The sequence below is a fragment of the Pseudorasbora parva genome, chromosome 10 (assembly GCF_024679245.1).
Source record: "Pseudorasbora parva isolate DD20220531a chromosome 10, ASM2467924v1, whole genome shotgun sequence".
NCBI classification, from domain to species: domain Eukaryota; kingdom Metazoa; phylum Chordata; class Actinopteri; order Cypriniformes; family Gobionidae; genus Pseudorasbora; species Pseudorasbora parva.
The window spans coordinates 44,794,310-44,810,306 of NC_090181.1; the positions used below are offsets into that span (position 1 = coordinate 44,794,310).

A 15,997-nucleotide genomic window follows, 5' to 3' on the forward strand; every position below is an offset into this window, starting at 1 on the left:
TATTGGGGGAATAAAGTGGTAACTCTCAGGAAAATTAACAAATTATTTATACTGTAAGTATTTTTTAATTAAGGGGTAATTATCCGTGTAGTTACGGGGTAAGTATGAATGTGTGTGCTGGTAATTAAAGTGGTGTTTGTTCCCCTCTTGTTTCATGCAGTTACAGGGTAAGTACAATAAAAACACAAATATCAGATTATCACTCGGAAACCTTTTTTTTAAAAACGGGTTTACAACACATTAATTTCTCTAGCTTGGCTTCATCCTCCTCTTGTTCCTCTTCTTTTTCGTCCATGGCACAGATGAATCTTAAGAAGGAATCCTGCATGTCTCGCTAGTATTCTGTATTATGTAACCTAACTGTTACACTGAAAATACAGGGAGCGCATGTCCCCAACACTTTTTGAAACACCTCATGGTACAGATGTATCTAATACAAATTAAACATCTCTAGTTGACTAGCAGAGTTAAATAATAGGTGATCTTTTGCTGGAACATGTTGTTTTTTAAATTCAAGCTATGGTTAACCATTGCGGATACTCTTTATTTGTTCCATTGATATCACAAAACAAAACGCACACACGTCCTTGCTCTTGGTATACATTACAATCATTAACGATTCTTTGAGATTGTGACTGACATCTTTGGTTTCAAATTTTTTTTTAAAACAACAACTTACAAACAAGGGCGGATTAGAACACAGAACTTCTGGCATGCTTACAGGTCCCGTTCTTCGCGATCCCATTTTTCAAACTTTAGTTAGTGTGTAATGTTGCTGTTAGAGCATAAATAATACCTGTAAAATTATAACGCTCAAAGTTTGATGCCAAGCGAGATATTTTATTCAACAGAAGTTCTCTTTCAAAGCCTACAGCGAACGGCCGGTTTGGACTACACCTCTGCACTTCCTGCTGTAATGACGTCACTAGAACCGTTTGTTGACTAAAGCTCCGCCCACAACAACACGCAAAATAGGGGGCGTGGTCTCGTTGCTCTCCCACGTGGAGAAGAGCGTGCATTCAGCCCTTGCATCTCCCCGTTTTGGTAAGAGGCGGGACCTTTCCGGGCAAAGTGCGGTAAGCTGCTGTCCAATCACAACATGGGAAGCGCTGGCCCAATCAGAACTCGTTACGTATTTCTGAAGGAGGGACTTCATAGAACAAGGAACTCATCAGGCCGTTTTTAGGACAGAGGAAACAGCGCTGTACAGATAAGTCAATTGTGTGAAAAATACTGTTTTTTTACACACAAAACATGAACTATATTGCACGCTGTAATATTGCACGCTGTAAACACAATCAAAGCTGCTTCAAAAACACGAAAAATGTGACCTTTAACAAAACCGCCAGACCATTAGAACCACTTTTTAAAACAAAGTGGTCAATGTTTGTCCTCCTAATTCCAACGAAGGAAGTCTTAAATGTTTCTGAATACCAAGACATTTTGGGCAATGTCGTTTCCAAATTTGTAGGAACAGTTTGGAGAAGGGCCTTTTTTATTCCAGCATGGCTGTGGTCCATAATTGTCCATAAAGACATGGTTGGATGAGTCTGCTGTGGATGAACTTAACTGGCCCGCGCAGTCCTGACCTCAACCCCATCGAACACCTTTGGGATGAACTGAAACAGAGATTGCGAGGCATTCTTGTCTAACAGCAGTGCTTTATTAGTTTAAATTAAAGGACAACTATTCTTAATGATGTAATCTGACTTCTGACATGAAATGTTTGCCTGAATCATAAATATAGACTGTCTGTTCATTGGTCAGAGGAGAACTGACACCCCGACTGAGCCTGGTTTCTCCCAAAGTTTTTTCTCCATTCTGTCTACTAATGGAGTCTTAGTTCCTAGCCACCGTTGCTTCTGCCACCTTCAAAGTACACAACTTCATAACCTTAGCAAAAGTAAAAGTGCTACTGTTAAAAAATTACTCCTTTACAAGTGAAAGTTGTAAAAACAGATTTCAAGTAAAAGTACATAAGTATTTTTTTTTTAAGTACTTGAGTATCAAAAGTAAATTTCCTTTTTAATGTCAACGTATTATTTTATTATTGTTGCATTGTTGTATAAATGCACACTATGCCATCATGGTGGTTTAAGCCAGTCAGCTACCCCTTTTCCACCAGAATGAACCGGGTGCTGGTTCAGAGCCAGTGCTAGTGTCAGTTCTAAGTTGGTAAGACTTGAGAGCCTTTAAGAACCGTTTTGGCTTTCCACAGGCTGGAGAGCCACCACAGAGCTAGGGTCTTACGTCACTGTATATGTCTCATCTTTCTTGCTAGCGTTTTAGCAATACTAGCGAGGCAGCGGGAAATACAAACACACCATCTTGTTCGAGATGCATCGGCGCTGCTCGGACCGATCCGCGTATGATATCAAAATACCACGTGAGCGATTCAAAAGCATAAAGAGTCGTTTGTGCTCACTGTACTTTGATGTCATACGGCGATCGGCCTGCACAGCACCGATGCATCTGGAACGAGCCTTCCCTCAATGGCTCATGGCTTTATGATCCTACATCGGCATCAAAACACCGCGAATCCAACGCATTCATGCAGCTCTCCATGATTTGTATAGACGGAGATTAAAATCCAGCAGCTGTTAGCTTGATTAGTTGCCATTTAAAAATGGCGGTCACAAGTTTGTATTTGTCTTGTTGGTCACGGTAACCCCGCCTCCAGCCACTGACGCAAGTGGTTCTTACTTCTAGCCCAGCAATGTTTTGGTGCTACTTAAGAACGACTTTTCCTGGTTCGGAGCTGGTGCTTTGGCGGTGGAAACACAAAGAACCGATTTGAAACTAGGCTCTGGCTCCGATTTAGCCCCAGCACTGTCTTGGGTGAAAAGGGGTAAGTGATGCTCCATCTGACATGCTAGCATACGACTACCTTAAACTAATGTATACTTGTATAAAAGTTACAGAGCCCTTTACAAATCTTCTGTCGCTTTATGGCTGAATGCACGCATCATATAACATTGATGAACATTTTGAACATTTTGACATCCATCTTCTTCCATTTTCTTATAAACTGATCAATGCTGAAAAAATGCTAGTGTCACATGACCCTACAAGAGTGATTCATGTAAGGCTTTCTGCAAAAACCCAAACACCTTTTAAAAAAGAAAAAAAATCATCCACAGACTTTCAAAGCTGCTACAGAAACGACTTTTAACTTTGAGGACCTTGATAGAAATGTAGTGGAGGAAAAAGTACAATTTTTGTTTTTTAAAGTAGTGAATGTAAAGGTGGGCATACACTGTGCGATTTCGGACACTCGGGAGGTCGTGAGATATTGCAGACGCTACGGGTCAGTTAATTTGATAATCGCATCAAATCAGCTGGTACACGACACGACTGCACTGCAAGCCGAGCGGCGGCGATCACACGAGCTTTCGCGTTAAACACAGAGACTGGAGCTTTCAATGTTTCTTCTATAGCTCCAGATAGAAAAAATAAAGAAAAAATATGTGTGCAAATGATTTGTTGAAAAGCAGAGAACAGTAGCGATTTCTTTTAACCGAAACAACAAGAGGGAGAGAGACGGCGTGCGTGAGAAAGTGTGTGTGTGTCTGTGTGTACGCTGTATGGTTGCAGCCACTGAGCTATAGCCTAATAATACTCATAGTTTGAGCCTATGTGATGTGGTTGTGCATGATTTGGCAATAGGGGTCAGCCATACTTTAACAATGTTAGTAGCGTGTGTGGGTGGAAAGGAGAAGTCAGGAACTCGTGGGTTTCTTTATTTTCAACTCAGTATCAACATAAACTGGTGCCTCGTGCACTTAAACAGTTTCTCACACAGTATCTCTTTCCCCAGGCAGGTTCCCACGAGTCCTCAGCATCCCTCTCTCCTGACACTCCGTTCCTGAGTGGCTTTTAACCGGTCTCTCAGCGCCAATCGCTGCAATTAGACATGTTTATCATCATGCACCTGACCTACTTTCTCACCGCTCGTCTCCCGGCTCCCTCCATCCGTGCAGACCTTGCAAAACCATGCCCCCCTCGCCACACATACGCTGGTGAAAATTGGGCCTACACCCCGAGCTTTTTAAACAGGCTTAAAAAATATCCTAAGGTCGGGAGGTGCTCCTAACGTCCTTGGCTCCTTTCGCATTTCCTCTCACACGCTGCGAGCCATGACAATACAAGCATCCAAGATGTCCACGAGATTTCTCCCAATGTTATCACTTTCCCCTCTCCCCCTCCCCTGAGTCGAGGTTGCCAGATAGGCTGCAGGATCCAGCATGAACGTTTTTAGCTGCAGCGGTGGTAACTAGAGCAGATCTGGCAACCCGGATGCCGAAACACTACTGATTTCATGATTGGTCGATAGGTTGAGAGTGGAGCTTCAGTCCTGGTCCATCCACGCCACAGGATCCAGGTCCACCGACGCCTGAGGGTCCACCGACGCCACAGGGTCCAGGTCCGCCCACGCCTGAGGGTCCAGGTCCGTCCACGCCTGAAAATCCAGGTCCACCCACGCCTGAGGGTCCAGGTCCCACCACGCCTGAGGGTGGGACCTGCCACACCTCAGGGTCCAGGCCTCAGGGCCCAGGTCCCACCTCGCCTCAGGGTCCAGGTCCCACCACGCCTAAGGATCCAGGTCTACCTACGCATCAGGGTCCCACACCTGAGGGTCCAGGTCTGCCCACACCTGAGGGTCCAGGTTCTCCCACGCCTCAGGGTCCAGGTCTGCCTACGCCTGAGGGTCTAGGTCCACCTACGCCTGAGGGTCCAGGTCCCCCCACGCCTCAGGGTCCAGGTCTGCCTATGCCTGAGGGTCCAGGTTACCCCACGCCTCAGGGTCCAGGTCTGCCTGCGCCTGAGGGTCCAGGTCCCCCCACGCCTCAGGGTCCAGGTCTGCCTACGCCTGAGGGTCCAGGTCACCCCACGCCTCAGGGTCCAGGTTTGCCTATGCCTGAGGGTCCAGGTCCACCTATGCCTGAGGGTCCTGGTCACCCCACGCCTCAGGGTCCAGGTCTGCCTGTGCCTGAGGGTCCAGGTCCCCCCACTCCTCAGGGTCCAGGTCTGCCTACGCCTGAGGGTCCAGGTCCACCTACGCCTGAGGGCCCAGGTCCCCCCACGCCTCAGAGTCCAGGTTTGCCTATGCCTGAGGGTCCAGGTCCACCTATGCCTGAGGGTCCAGGTCACCCCATGTCTCAGGGTCGAGGTCTGCCTATGCCTGAGGGTCCAGGTCTGCCTACGCCTGAGGGTCCAGGTCCCCCCACGCCTCAGGGTCCAGGTATGCCTATGCCTGAGGGTCCAGGTCACCCCACGCCTCAGGGTCCAGGTCTGCCTACGCCTGAGGGTCCAGGTCCCCCCACGCCTCAGGGTCCAGGTCCCCCCACCCCTCAGGGTCCAGGTCTGCCTACGCCTGAGGGTCCAGGTCCACCTACGTCTGAGGATCCAGGTCCACCTATGCCTCAGGGTCCAGGTCTGCCTACACCTGAGGGTCCAGGTCCACCTACGCCTCAGGGTCCAGGTCTGCCTACGCCTGACGGTCCAGGTCTGCCAACGCTCCCAGGCCCGTCCCTGCCATGCCAAGGTCCATGTTGTGTGCCTTGGCATGGGCTTGGCTCACCCTCCCTCCCCCAAGTCCGCCCCCCTCAAGACTGTTTTGATTATGTTTGGGCACCAGGGGCCGCCCATAGAGGGGGGGATCTGTCACAGGGTGTTTTGGTGTTGGGTTCATGTTGTGTGTTTTTAGATTTTCATGTTCTCCGTCATGTTCTGTCATGCACTTCCTGGTTTGTCATGTGATCCTGCCATGTGCTCCCTTGTCTTGAGTTCCCATGTCATGTTGTCATTGGTTTATTGGTTAATCATCGTTCACATCATTTGAGTTAAAGGTAGTGTAGGTAAGAATGAACTAAAATACTTTGTCCAAATTTGTGTAAGCTTTCTTTATATGTCAATGCATAATTAAAATTTAAGTACTCTGAAAAAGAGAGTATAAAAATCAAGTGACTCTTGACTTTTTAATCTGCAATAAACACCGCTCATTATTTTCCTTCGGGATGAAACAAGTGATTGGCTTGGGCGACTGTCACTCACACTCTCACTACCATGGCGACCACCGCTTTTGCTACAGGTTCCACCCACACATGCGCACACCCCTAGAAAGAGCAAAAGCATTCAAAATGCACGGTGCCAGGTTGTACAGTCAGCAAAGGCAAACAATGCAAAAAAAAAAAAAAAAATGAAGACAGTAGGCCTTCATGTAAAGGCAATGCACAAGAAGTCTCTGGATAAAAAAAGAAATCAAACGCGAGTAAATATCGGCGTGGCTTTCCAACGATGGTGAGAACTGAGGGACCTGAAACACGACTCATTGCTGGCTGTATTTCTGCTGGACAGGTCATCTTTCATTTTGATTATACATTTTTTCGGTTAATGTTTTCATGAAGCATGTATCACTAGCACATGTAGCTGCCTAATATAGCTAACGTAACATTACTTAGCATAAAGTTACAATATTATACACTTAGCCATTAGTAGAGATGATAAATACTCAATATGCTTAGCTCAAGTTGATCGCTGTCGTGTGGAATTTCGCAAAATTTTACTGTAGATTACAAACTGCATGTGTAAAAGCTAGTACACCGCATCCAGGAACTTTTTTTAGAGCTAAGTTAGCTTTAGCTGCTGCTAATCAACAATGCTTTCATCATGGAAACTTTTACATGCAAAACACAGTATATGTTATGAATCTTACACGAAATACATCTTCATCACAGTATAACTGATGCTATTGGATTTAGTTTTTTTATCAATGCTACCCATTTTTAGCTTTGCCTTATAAATATAACTAGCTTGTTACCAAATAAAAAATATATATATATTTTAAACTTTACCAGTATCACTATTCTAGCTTGATAGTGAGTACTAAAAGACATCTTATTTGTTTATATTCATACTGATAAAGTTAGATGTTTAATTACATGTGATTCAGACATGATGTCACTACATGCACACCGCTCCTCTCAGGCCAATAATGCGTCTTCCAGCTGATTGGTCGGTGAGGCGCGTTCATGTGTTTTGGGGGCGTGGCTTTGGAAAGAGCCCAGAAGGGAGAAGGTGAATGGAAATAATGAGCTGTCTTTAAAACAGTCGTGAGAGGTTTACAGACAATCAAATTTTATACTCTCTTTTTCAGAGTGCTTACATTTTAATTATGTATTGATATATAAAGAAAGTTTAAACAAATTTGGAAAAAAAAACGTTTTTTAACCAATTCTTACCTACCCAACCTTTAAGTTAATAAAGTCTGCACTTGGGTTCATCAACCTCGCCCCCAGTGGATATGTGACAATAATTCACATAATTTTTCTTTCTAAGGAACGTTTATAATACCTACTTAAATGTCCTAATTATGAAGAATTAAGAGAATTTGTTTGTTTTTAATTACAGAAACTGTAAGAACTTCAGGCAAAGCATAATTAAAAATCATTTCTTATTTTGTGACTCAGGCATTTTATGACATTTATCCACATTATTTACAAGACACTTTTGTCTGCCTCAGCATGTAACTTAGGGTACATTGACGGTACATTATAATCCCTGATAGGAGCAAGTTAGATGGAAGGTGCTATAGATAGAGAAAAGAGGAAGAAATAAGTGGAGGTATTTAAAGTCTTCTCACTGTGTTATACTTCCTCTAAAGTGCATGGTGTCAATGGCAGCTTTTCAGCAAGATGGATAGCAACACTATGGCCGGGCTTTTATCAGTCTCCCAGGAACCAAACACAAAAGATACCAGCCATTATACGGACAACCAGAAGGCGCCTGGGGATGTATGCATTTATCTAGATCTGCTGGAAAATGAAAGTGCTCCCTGTGCTTTGGGCTAAAAAGTTAGTTGCTTTGCAAACAACAATGTGTTCAAGCATACAGTTGAGCAGAAAACTAGACCAGGAAAAAAAGAAGATAAACTTAAGGCTAACATATGCATAAAAACAACAAAACTTAGATTTTGACTTCATGAGAACTTAAAAAAAGTTTTTTTTTGTTTTTGTTTTTTTTGTTTGCTGTTTATTTTTTTATTATTTTTTTTTACTTTTTTACTCAATGCATGTCCCTTCTGCTCTTGCTTTATAACACATTATATTAGGTGGATTGACTACTATGCACTTACAGAAAAAGTTATTGAAAGTTACAGTGTACTTATTGTGTTGTATTGCAAAAAATGTTTTGGGTTACACATTATTTATACATGCTTTGTATTGTTAATCTGTTGGTATAGTACATGTACACAAACAATGATTAAACATCTTCCTGTTTATTTGTCAGCAAAAGTCAGTCAGGTGACAAAATGCATAATTCTGCAGACTTTTGACAGCTCCACAGCTTTTGTGAAAACTATTGTACGTCCTCATTTCTGTATTTCCACTCACAGACAGTCTGCCTGAAGCCTGAAGATCGCCAAATGGTAGTGGGAACAACTTTAGGGAGTCCATAACTCCCAAACTGGATGAAATAACCACATAGCAGATCTATACTGGTGGAGCTGGGGACTGATGCAACAGCAACCAATCAGCTGCACTATGTAAATAACGTTACCAATTAAGCCATCTAGAGTTTCATGCCAGAACTTGGTATTTATTTATTTATTTAGCATGTTTTTTTTAAACTTAATTTAACATACTGTATATCAACATTTTATTAAAGATCCTCTATCAGCAAGAAACTGTGTTTAATTTACAGTATTTTATTTAAAAATGTAAGTCAACAACATTGGGTGGAAGTGAAGGTCTTTGTTTGTGGAGGCCCTGCCCCTTTGAGGATACCGCCCACTTTTGGAGTTCTCTGGTCTACAGCTATATCTATTTGGATTGACAGAGGGTTATTAACAAACAGTTATTGTAAGAGTTTACCACTCAAAATGGTATCATACTTAATCTACTCTCTAAACAGCATTCTGGTAAAAATATTATGTCAACAGCCTGTTACCTGTCCATGACAGTGTTTTGTTCCGGGCATTTCTTTCAGTTTTTCCCTCTATTTGGCCTAAATTACTTTTTACATTGTCGTGTAAAAATGTTGACCACAAACACAGAGGTTTTTCAGATAGTCTATCGTATGCTTTCTCTCCATATTAATGATTCTTTGCAGCATTTAGCCATTCCCTACAATGCACTGGAAAACCTTCCCTGAAACCAGTAACTCACTCCCATTAAAAGTTTACTCCTTGAATTCTTCCACCAAAAACAATCAAAGTCAACACCATTATGATTATAATACGGACTGCTCCGAGACTTGAGTTGAAGATCCAAATGCAGATTTATTGAGGGTAATCCACAATTGTAATCCATATAAACAGGCATAGGGTTAAACCACGGCTAAAAATGCAGATAATAAAAGAATCCAAGACACAGGCAAACAGGGAAATTCATGAAGACAAGCAGAAGAACAAAACCATGACACGGAAAACCAGAACTAATGTGCAGAAATGCAGTGTACCATATACAAGACTTTGAAATAAATGAGTGAAATGAGTCTGGGCAATGGGGAATGCAGCCCATGATGAGATAAAGACAGAAGGAGTGCCTTCTGGCTGGCAGGCATGAGAGACTAAAAGTTTTCTAAGAGGTATTTCCTACTAAAGCAAGGTAGTATTTCACTCGAATGGAATGGCTTTGGATGGCAACATGTCCAGTACATTATGGGGATTTTCACGACATGCGACAGTGACGTTATTGTGTTTAGTAATCGTAGGTTTTTGAAGTCAAAGCGGTTGATTTAGGAGGTTTTTTTTGGCGTCTCCGTGCGGTTCTCTTCGGTATTGCGGCTTGAGAGGTCTACATTTAAATGTCCACTTTGCATAAAATGACTAAAATGAAAACAACCTTGTTGTTGTTGCTCTGTACACACACTATACACTGTGATGAATTCTGTAAAGGTTCTTCACTAATGTTGGTTTTTTTCATGGGTGCTTAGGTGTGTAAAAATGTATTATATAATATAATTTCATGGACTCCTTATATTTGGTTATTTGGTTTCATTTTGGAGTGTCCAATGATCCTTGAAGCTTGCAGAAATTACCGTTTTTTTAAAGGGGTACTTCAGCGCTGGGAAGATGAATCTGTATTTAAACTGGGTCATCAATGTAGTAGAAATGTGAAATCATTTTTGAATTTGGTGCTTTCTAGACTGAGAAAAGAAAATGTTTTTTTTGTCTCATGGGGATGAAAGACTACAATTCCCAGAATGCTTCACTGCCCTGTGAGGCCATTCCCAAAGCCACCGCTCCTGGATTACTGTGACTGAGTTGGAGAAGACACTCCAATTAAAAACTGAACGTGTGTGTTCAATATAATGAGTGAGTCACCGCGCGAGTCTCACAGCACTGAGCACTAACTGCAGGAGTGAGATAAATGAGCTGATGAACTCTCGTGATGAGAGCTGAGGTAATCGCGACTACACTCGCGGCATACATTTACAACGCGAGTTCAGTCTGGCACGTTTCAGTTCATGCCTTTGCAAGCTTAACTTTCATAGAAATTAATTTGAGAAGTTAAAAGACTTCCATTGCACAATCATTTAAATATACTCCAGGGTTTCTACTGATACAAAGCCATATGCTAATCGCTATAGTAACCCTTTAAGAATCCCCCTGTAACACTGATCCACTGGAGGCGAGGTTGATGAACCCAAGTGCAGTGAGTAAATCCCGCATGAAGCGTTATTTGCAGATGGGTCAGTGACTGTATTGAAGCATGTATGTGATAATAATATACTTTATAATCACTAAAAGCTGTAACTCATTCAATAAACGCAATCTCACAAAGTTATATTAATCCGTGAAGGTGGTATAGAATGAATCTTATTTTCCCAATTTCTTAATGTACAGAGACGCGCTTGTTAACTGAACTCAGCACCTGGACAAACATTCGAGCGGTGAGTGGATTGATTCCAAGTTTAACACCTGTGATTGGCCGACTGCGTTGCAGAAATCAACAAACATGTCTGTGATTGGTGACATTAATCAACGCGGCGGAAACACGTTAGAAATGTGATCATTTGACGAGTGCAAAAATGCAGATACACACTGGATCGTTTGCTAGTTCCCTTTCATTAATAATATGCTATTATTACGAATTCTTACAGAGGATTATAGATCCTAGACAGGCAGTTATAGGCAGCAGAAAGCAGAAGCAGAAAACCTAAAAACAAGAAACATGAACCCAACACCAAAACACCCTGTGACACCCTTCAATCTGATTGTTTACTTTGGTTATAGCAAATTATGACAAAAATCATGTGTTTAATAAGAAAAATGGCAACTGCTTAATTTTACAATAAACATGATTAATCGTGATTAATTGTACAACCCAGATGCGATTAATCGCAATAAAAAATGTGTTGTCTATTGACAGCCCTACTTTGTACACATTATGTCAAGATGATCTCTTGATGAAGTGGTTTGTTTCTGTAAGCAAAAAATTATGATCAAAAATAGATACTGGCCGTGTGTGTCTTCACGTTGAGCTTGATCACATCCAAAATGAACAACTTATGTGCTATAAATCTTAAAACATGCTTAAAGACAAGCAGAACATAAGCTGAAAGGAATATTTCCTCATCCTGTCTCCATATTGGTCTGTTTTTAATGAGATAATTGTAACTTTCTGTAGAAAGTGAATTATTTTAGAAGTTTGTAAATTAAAGAGTTGTAATGAGTGTATGTGTTGTTTTAAACTTATACGTTCTGTGAATAGAGCCCCTTTTTACCACTTTACTCAGTAATGTTTGTAACTATTTATTTTGTTTTGTTGTAAAAGGGTAAAAGTAGTTGTGTAAAACGGTACTTTCATGTTTCTGTAACAATTTATTGTAAAATAATAATAATAATTCCTGGTGAGTTGCCACTGAGGAAGCCCACATCCGCCTCTCATTATTTCTGTCCTTTTCTAGGAGTGCTGTAAAATGCCCACTGCAAGTAAAAGCAGCTTGAGTCTTCCAGCATCGTGCTTGCTTAGATGAGCACCGTTTTCCTCTTAAAACCTTCTCGTTTTTCCCCCAGTTTATAATACACACTCATTTTAATTCTAAATAAGCAATAAAATCACAAGAAAACACATGGGACTGATATATTTATGCAAGGATCAGCACATCAGAATACAATGAAACTATTGATACTCCTCAATCAATCTGCCCATCTCTAACAAAAAGAACATTTCTGTGTTGTTTCTTAAGAGAAAGCTCTTTGATAATAGGTTTTGACTTTGCTAAAGTAGAGGCAGCTGTCCAGATTCCTGAGGAGATGTATAATCATCCTATGATGTGTATAATTATATCGTGGATGTCAAAAAACAGAAGTGGCCAAGAGGGCAGCGAGTAGTGACAAGACACATTTATATGCTTTTTTGCCTTTAAAGGGGTAAGAATCGGAAGAAGCCTAATCTCTCTTGCTTATTTGAGTTCCTGAAAAGGGGCTTATTGAAACTAAACTGCAAAAACAGCTAGGGCTGTGAAACTTGGTGATGTCACACACAAGAATGCATCAGCATGGCCAGCCATATTTACACGTAAATGACACCTATTGCGTGATCAGAAACAGAAAATCAGAAACCAGTCAGGGCGAGGTTTTCCGTCATTTATGACACAATGATTCCCCGCCATTTAACAGTTTTTCTGGCAGTCCCTGTTTTCACTGGTTTTACGCATCTGCTAAAATAGTTCAGCATCTCCAGTTTCACAAACAAGCAAGGAACATCTGCGTAAACCCAAAGGAGATGATAGAAGTTGTTTACGCACAAGTATAAGCAAACGTGATCATCAAACATTCAACAGAATATTAATTAAAAATGCCGTCCCTCGCGTACACCTAAAAATGTAAGTATACTTTGGCCTTAACTGTCACAGTTCCCTTTCTAGGACTTTTATTTTGAAGTGTATTTTTTGGGTCCAATATGCCTGCTGTTTTACTTCCTGTTCTCCTTGGCTGTGTCCGAAATCGCCCCTTTGCCATTAAAAAGGTCATTATTCGAGGAGACAGCCATTTGTAGTGGTATCCGAAACCATAGTTGTTGAGTGCACTCATTCAATCCCATAATGCACCACTGTACGTTTCGTTGCTACCCATAATGCACTGTGAGAGTTGCGTGTCCAATGAATTCCAGTGTCTCGCCAGAAGACGCGCACACAGCTGAATCATCTATACTTTCATTTTCCAAACCGCTGATCCAATGTGGGTACAGCATAATATCATACAGGTATAAAATCCTTTTTAATTGATTAGTTGAACGTTTAATTAAGGTTTATATGCTTGTTTCCATGGCAACAATATATATCATTTGACTGAAGCTGCCAGATTTGCCAGGTTTCAAATGATTAAACAGCTCAAACTATACAAAAGCAGTAGCCCTTCTGGCGCACTCACCCTGTGTCCCAATTCGCATACTATCCATACTAAATGGACTTCCTGGTAAAATAAAGGTAAATAAATAATAAATATTCGAAAATAGAATTAGTGTGTCCCAAATCTTAGTATGTTGAACAGAGTATTCTAAAGATACCCGGATGGTTTACTATTTCCGGTCAGAATTCGAAGTGCGGATCGATGCACACTCTAACGGCTGATATTACCCACAACCCATTGCGAGTTGGACGAGGATTCAATTAGAACTACAAACGAGGATAAAAAGCGTTAAAAAACTACAAACATGACGGATTAACAGTAAGGCAGAGAGGTGTAGATTAAGGTCTTGAGTGATCAATTATCAGTATTTAACTTGACAAAAAGATATCAGTCTGACTGAATATTTATTCAGTGTTGTCCACGCTATATTTCACCTGCAGCAGCATTGTGAACTTTTGTAATGACACATTTATATGCATTATTATATTTAAACTGCAAACACATGAGGAGAGTCTCTGCATTAAAGACCCACGAATGTCAGATCAACAGAAATTAAACTGAATGTGCAGGATTTGACGATGATTGACTGGGCAGTTTAAACGTTGATAGGATGCTCGTAACTAAACGAGTCTGTTATAGATGATTACGTAGTATGTCCCGAAGCTTGCATACTCTTCTGCTACACACTCAAGAGTATGTACTTTCTTCACAAAAAGAGTACATACTTTTAGGATGTAGTATAAGTAGTCGAATTGGGACACAGCATCAGTGTTTAGATAGAAAAGTCAGAAATTAAATTTGTATTAGGGAATACATCAAATGGATAGCTACAGTGCCTTGCGAAAGTATTCGGCCCCCTTGAACTTTGCGACCTTTTGCCACATTACAGGCTTCAAAACATAATAATATGAAACTGTATTTTTTTTGTGAAGAATCAACATCAAGTGAGACACAATCATGAAGTGGAACGAAATTTATTGGATATTTCAAACTTTTTTAACAAATCAAAAACTGAAAAATTGGGCGTGCTTACTTTCAGTGCAGCAAACTCTCTCCAGAAGTTCAGTGAGGATCTCTGAATGATCCAATGTTGACCTAAATGACTAATGATGATAAATAGAATCCACCTGTGTGTAATCAAGTCTCCATAATAAATGCACCTGCACTGTGATAGTCTCAGAGGTCCGTTTAAAGCGCAGAGAGCATCGTGAACAACAAGGAACACACCAGGCAGGGCCGGGATTTCCCAAGCTTTAAACATCCCAAGGAGCACTGTGCAAGTGATAATATTGAAATGGAAGGAGTATCAGACCACTGCAAATCTACCAAGACCTGGCCGTCCCTCTAAACTTTCAGCTCATGCAAGGAGAAGACTGATCAGAGATGCAGCCAAGAGCCCATGATGGAGGAACTGCAGAGATCTACAGCTGAGGTGGGAGACTCTGTCCAAAGGACAACAATCAGTTGTATGCTGCACAAATCTGGCCTTTCTGGAAGAGTGGCAAGAAGAAAAAAGTGTTGTTTAAAGTTTGCCACAAGCCCCCTGTGAGACACACCAAACATGTGGAAGAAGGTGCTCTGGTCAGATGAAACCAAAATTGAATTTTTTGGCAACAATGCAAAATGTTATGTTTGGCGTAAAATCAACACAGCTCATCACCCTGAACACACACCATCCCCACTGTCAAACATGGTGGTGGCAGCATCATGGTTTGGGCCTGCTTTTCTTCAGCAGGGACAGGGAAGATGGTTAAAATTGCAAAAGACCTGAGACTGGGACGGAGATTTGTCTTCGAACAAGACAATGATCCAAAACATAAAGCAAAATCTACAATGGAACGGTTCAAAAATAAACATATCCAGGTGTTAGAATGGCAAAGTCAAAGTCCAGACCTGAATCCAATCGAGAATCTGTGGAAAGAACTGAAAACTGCTGTTCACAAACGCTCTCCATCCAACCTCACTGAGCTCGAGCTGTTCTGCAGGAGGAATGGGCAAAAATGTCAGTCTCTCGATGTGCAAAACTGATAGAGACATACCCCAAGCGACTTACAGCTGTAATCGCAGCAAAAGGTGGCGCTATAAAGTATTAACTTAAGGGGGCCAAATAATTTTGCACGCCCAAATTTTCAGTTTTTGATTTGTTAAAAAAGTTTGAAATATCCAATAAATTTCATTCCACTTTATGATTGTGTCCCACTTATTGTTGATTCTTCACAAAAAATTCCATTTTCATATCATTATGTTTGAAGCCTGAAATGTGGCGAAAGGTAGCAAAGTTCGAGGGGGCTGGATATTTTCGCAAGGCACTGTAATTAAAAGTTAATTAAATTTGGCACACACTTTGAAACACTGTAGGTCAGAAATTTGACCCATGGTCAAGTGGACCCCCTTTGCAAATTATGCTTTCTTTGCAAACTTACAGTGTTTGCTCTGGGACTTGAATTTTGTCTCGACTGCATGATACCTGTCCTATATACTTTGTGCAGGACCTTGAGAGAACTGAAACACAGCTCCCCAGCTCCCGAACTTGGATGAAAACTTCAGTTTTCAGGCTCAAAATGGACATTAAAGTCCTTGAGCTGACCTTGCAGATGTTGCAGGTGTTTGGCTGTTTTACTCTGATTTATGTTTGCC

At 41.4% G+C, this 15,997-nt stretch overlaps 1 protein-coding gene across 1 annotated transcript in view; it reads left to right on the forward strand.

Annotated features, from left to right (window-relative positions):
- LOC137090470 (basic salivary proline-rich protein 1-like) overlaps positions 1-15,997 on the forward strand; it is a 73,801-nt gene that overhangs the window by 13,484 nt on the left and 44,320 nt on the right. Inside the window, exons 2-3 of the mRNA XM_067454432.1 lie at positions 4,375-5,026; positions 5,171-5,506. Of these exons, the coding sequence (XP_067310533.1) occupies positions 4,375-5,026; positions 5,171-5,506 (988 nt within the window). The remainder of the gene's footprint in view (positions 1-4,374; positions 5,027-5,170; positions 5,507-15,997) is intronic.